The following is a 5,414-nucleotide window of genomic DNA, read 5'->3' on the forward strand; positions in this document are numbered from 1 at the left end:
CAAATAGATAAAAGCGGGACAAGATTTATAAACAGGGACTGTTGGCAGAGATGGCAAAGATGGCTGAACACACGCAGCGTCCCCTTGCGATCGTCGTCTTCTTCTTTGATGCAAGGAGGCGGCCCATAACAATATCAAGGCTTAACTGTATATGTGACTTACAAAAACCCGGCTGCTCAGTTCCCCCTTCTTCTTATTCATTACGTAGCGAGGGTCTTGTTTCTAGCAGCTTTGATGGCTTCAGGTAGCATATGATTGTTTACTGGCCAGCTGCCCTCTTCAAGTTCACATACCACGCAATGCCTTGCGGAAGAAGGGATTTTATACATCTGCCATCAAGGTCGCAAGTGGTGGCACTTCCTAACACTGCCAGTGTTAACTCTAGTACACATGCATAAATATTGACACGTATACATGTTTATCTTTCACCGGTGGCTGCTTTCCACCAGCTAACAAATGTTAAACGTTATCGCTCCGAGCAGGACACGCCTGCATTGGAAGCTTCTCGAACGTTATCGATGCTTCTATCCGTCGTCTGTGGTCACCCACGCTCATGTAATCTGATTGTGTGAGCGACGCGAATTGTCTAGAACTTTTTGGAAGACACACCGGCACCAGGGATTAATCTGGAACCTTCGATGACTCACGTATAAAAGCCGACACGTTTGTCCACTGATCAAATTTTTGATAATCGCCGACTGTGTTCGCCGCTTTCGTTGTGCTTTGAGTGTAGCTTGCTTATGTGGGCACAGGTTCGCCCAATAAAGAATAAGTTTCGTCATACACAGTTTCACGACTGTTTACTTCAGCGTCACTACTACATGAGAATATTAAAGAAAGTGGATGAGGAAACAGCGCCAGGGCAGGTCACATGGTAAGAGCCTCAAGTGCGCAATGCGAAGAAGTTGGTTCATATAATAGCCGTGGCCAGTTCTTCTTTTCACATATATAAATTTTTTACACTATAACTAAATAAACAAGTAATTCCCCTGTGCTTTTCCTGTTATCGAGGTCTGTTGGCTGTTATCACAGTCTGATGTGTTTGCGACTTCTAAATATACATAGAAGTCATACCTACAATACCTAAATACCTACACTCACCTTCAGTCTTGTCAATAAATGAGTGGAACGCCCTCTCGCAATACACTGCCAACATTAATGAATTACCTACCTTAATGAACAAACCTGCCATAGCAGCTAACCTTTTCTAACAGCCATTTGTCTGATTTCTTTTTTTTTACTTAGTTATCCTGTGTGCACGCCCTACTACCTTTCAAGTTCATCATGTATTTGTTGCATTTCAGTAATAGTGTTGTAGCTCGAGCTTGTATTATTGCATTACATAATCATTACTTCATGCTACTACTAGATGCTTTATGTCTCCTTAATATTGAAAAACTGCATTCTTTATTTGTGTTTTGTTTTTCTTGCTACTATATAACCCTATTTTGCAAGTTTCTTGTTTTAAAAAATTTATTGTTTTTATACCCCTATGTAATGCCCCTTTTTAGAGTAAATAAATGAAATTAAAATATGAGGCCTTTCTGTTCCCCTTGTACTCATCTATATACATATATTGTAGCGAAGAATATTAACGCCATAGCACGTCCCGCTCTCCAGCCCTTTCTAGTGGGTCAATCCCTCCTGCGCTTTCCTCGAGAAATGCCGCTCATGCTGAGAGCTCGGACCTTCAAACAATGGACGGCCCAAACGGTTGGTGTCTAATAAACGCCTTTACAAGTGGTGGAGAGTGCTTCTGCTTACAGCGTAAATCCTGGAGCTTCGATCCCGTACCCTACGCTCAACCATGCCCGAAGACGCATCCCAGCAAGGGCCACCTACCCCATCCCAGCAAGCGCCTCTTCAGTCTGTCATGTGCTCTGGTGTGCCTCACCCACAGGAACCCTGCCATTTTCAACGGCGCGGACGAAACCGATGTGGAGGACTGGCTGACAAAGTATGAGAGGGTAAGCGCTCAACAAATCAGACGACCCCGCAAAGCTCAGCAATGTGATCGTCTCTCTCGCAGGTGTAGCCAGTCTCTGGTACAGATGCCATGAGACCGATTTTCCGACGTGGTCCTTGTTGAAGACTTCTTTGGTGGCGGTGTTTGGTCGCCCTGCGGTGCGCAAGCTGCGAGCAGAATGGCGTTTGCGCGAACGTGCACAGCAGCCGGGTGAATCATTTACCAGCTGCACTGAAGATGTTCTGGACTTGTGCAAAAGAGCCAACGCGACGATGTCGGAATCCGTTTGCAAGCCGCTTCAATACTCTGTGATGCTGCTCCGAGGGCAATGTCTCGGCCATGTACAAGCGATCGAAGACGTGCAAGTTATAGACCTCCCCGATGACCATTGCTGTGCTAGTTCCAGTGCGCTCACTGCTCTCTCTACCTGTGAGGGACCTTCTAGTGATGTGTTCGGTTCTTCTATCGCCGATGGCCTTGCGCCGGTCCAGCGATCTCAACTTTTGTGCCTCTTAGAAGAATTTCGTTCTTCTTTCAATGTTGGGCAAACTTCCCTAGGCCGGACATCCACTGTTACGCACCGCATCGACACTGGCTTGCAACCGCCATTGCGGCAACGGCCGTATCGTGTATCTCCTGCAGACCGTCGTGTAATCAATGAACAGGTCAACGACATGCTTCGCCGCGAGGTGATGCAACCTTCCAACAGTCCATGGGCATCCCCTGTCGTCCTCGTTACGAAGAAAGATGGTTCTGTGCGGTTCTGTGACGACTACCGGCGCCTCAACAAGATCACACACAAAGACGTCTACCCTCTCCAGCGCATAGATGATGCCATTGACAGTTTACAGGGCGCAGAATTATTTTCGTCTTTAGATCTGCGCTCAGGGTACTGGCAAGTACCCATGGCAGACGCCAATCGGCCAAAGACAGCTTTTGTAACACCCGATGGCTTATACGAATTTAACGTAATGCCTTTTGGACTGTGTAATGCGCCCGCAACTTTCGAGCGCATGATGGACACAGTTCTGCGCGGCTTGAAGTGGCGCAGATGCTTGTGCTATCTTGATGACGTTGTTTTTGCGCTGGACTTCACAACACACCTTCAATGCCTACGATGTGTTTTGACGTGCTTAGCAAACGCTGGCCTACAAATAAACCTAAAGAAGTGCTGATTTGCTGCTCAGCAGCTGACAATCCTTGGTTACGTTGTATCCAAGGATGGGATACTCCCAGATCCAGCCAAACTTCGGGCCGTCGCCGAATTCCCTAAGCCAACATCTGTCAAAGAATTGCGCAGTTTCATTGGTCTATTGTCACGTCTGTGCAGCAGGTTGTGGCTGCCGACGATTTATTACAAAGAAGGAAACATGAACATCTTAAGTGGCATAGCTTAGGCGTTGGAGTCAACAAATAGCCAGAATTCGATGACAAGCTCGCGCTCGTGCCATCAAGTCCCATGCATTCGCGCGCGCATTTCGCTGTCGTCTTCTTCTAGCGCGACATGTCAGTCCTTCCTCTCTTAGACGAAGTCTCCATAGCGGTCTGGAGGACGCCTAAGTTCAGGTGGTCGCAGTATCCGGGTGGTTCCTGCATGTGACGTCGAGGTCGACGGTTGCAAGGAAGTATTGTCTTGCCTGTCGAGCGAGTCAGGCCGTTGAACCGTAGAACTCTCCGGTGTCTCTTCTGACGTGGTGCCTGAGAGATCGTCTGCTATGCTCCAATCTACCGGTGATTGGGTTGCTTGTCCGGTCCGGCTCGTCTTCTTCATGTGGTTGAGGTGACGCCGAACCTTTCCTTGGTTGCTTTTTACCAGCCAACGCGGCACAGTATTACACCCTCAATCCAATCCGGCTTTTTCAAAAATTGACGGATGAGTACTCTCTCCCCTACAGCGAAACGACGTGATTTCGGTAATGTCTCCTGGCTTTCAGGGATTTGTATCTCCATCTCCCGCTTGAGCAGATCAAGGGAGCATAGAAGTTCTCGCCCGAACATGGCTTTCGCAGGTGTCATCCCTATGGCAGTGTGTATAGTTGTGTGTTGTCGATACAGGAATCTTGCAAGTCAGCACTGTATGGACTTGTCTGTATCCCTCAGGAGTGCTCTCTTCAGCTCAGCCACATTGCGTTCTGCCTGGCCCTTTGTTGCATGGTGGTACGCTGGTGATGTTATAGCCTGAATGCCATTTGCCGTGTAGAACTGCTTTATCTTGGTGGAAATAAAGGCTTTTCCGTTGTCGGAGACGACCTTTCGGGGAATGCCAAACGTTGCAAAGAGGCTTCGGAGCACATCGATGACAACCGCGGATGTTGCTTGCGTCACATGCCGAACTTCCACCCACTTTGTGTGTGCGTCCACAACAACCAAGTAGGTGCGCCCGAGTAGTGGCCCCGTGAAGTCAACGTGCACTGTGTGCCATGGTGTCTGGGGACAGTCCCAGGTGGGAATAGGAGCTTTGGGTGGGCTCTTCTGCGTTGAACGGCATTCACGGCACTGTCGCTCCGTTTCTTCGATCACCTTGTCGATTCCAGGCCACCATACGTAGCTCCTTGCGCCCTTTTTCATGGCTACCATTCCTCGGTGACCAGCATGTAGAAGTGCCAGGACGTGTGATCGTGCTGAGTTTGGTATGATCACCCGTGATCCAAATGTGATGCACTCACGATGAAATGCTAGTGCGGTCGCTCTTCGTCAGTAAGGTGCGAACTCCTATCCAGTGAGTTTTACCACTGTGCCATCTTGCACTGCCTTGTACAACCTCTGCAGGATGCTGCCTTGTTTTATCAGACGTGCTATCTCTGTAGCAGTAAACGGAGGTCTCAACAGAGCTTCAAACAACAGTACGTCGCCTGGTGGCCAGGGTTCATCGAGACGTTCTGGTAATGGTAATCGGCTCAACGCATCTGCATTTTGATGGTTCTTGCCATGCTGGTAGACGATGTTGTAGTCGTATGCTGATAAGTTGATACATCATCTGGCCATCCGTGGTGAAAGGACTTGAGCCGTTGGCTTTCCTGGACCTAATATGCTGAGCAGCGGTTGATGGTACATGACCACGGTGTAAGAATAAGGAGAGGTGCTGACACTCTCCCCCCAACGCGCGCAAAAGCGCCGCTCGCTCGCGTCCAGATTATGTTCGGCTTGGTTGCAGCTGGTTCGGCGCCGTCGTAGAGGGCGCTGCGGTATGCGGTCCCAGCCTCGGCGGCAAGGCGCGTGCTGCCGCTGCTTCGTCTTCCTGCTTGCATGTGGGGTTGCGCTGTTTTGAAGGCACGATTTTTGTTCGCGTTCGTTTCATGAGCTTGTGCTTGGATATTGTCGCCACGGGCCCTCGACGAAAGTGGCAGCGGCCTTCTGAGGGGCGTTTGAAATGGCAAGAAAGTGCTTCGTTCCGAACTGCAATTCTGGATACCTGACTTGTGCGGAGCGTGTGCCTTTATTCAAAGCG

The 5,414-nt window shown here is 49.2% G+C and overlaps 1 protein-coding gene across 1 annotated transcript; it reads right to left on the reverse strand.

Annotated features, from left to right (window-relative positions):
• Positions 1-4,033: 4,033 nt before the first annotated feature.
• On the reverse strand, positions 4,034-4,534 carry LOC119454572 (uncharacterized protein K02A2.6-like). Its single transcript, XM_037716470.1, has one exon. The coding sequence runs from the start codon at positions 4,532-4,534 to the stop codon at positions 4,034-4,036; it is 501 nt and encodes a 166-aa protein (XP_037572398.1).
• Positions 4,535-5,414: the final 880 nt, after the last annotated feature.

Source organism: Dermacentor silvarum, chromosome 5, assembly GCF_013339745.2.
Source record: "Dermacentor silvarum isolate Dsil-2018 chromosome 5, BIME_Dsil_1.4, whole genome shotgun sequence".
Taxonomy (NCBI): Eukaryota; Metazoa; Arthropoda; class Arachnida; order Ixodida; family Ixodidae; genus Dermacentor; species Dermacentor silvarum.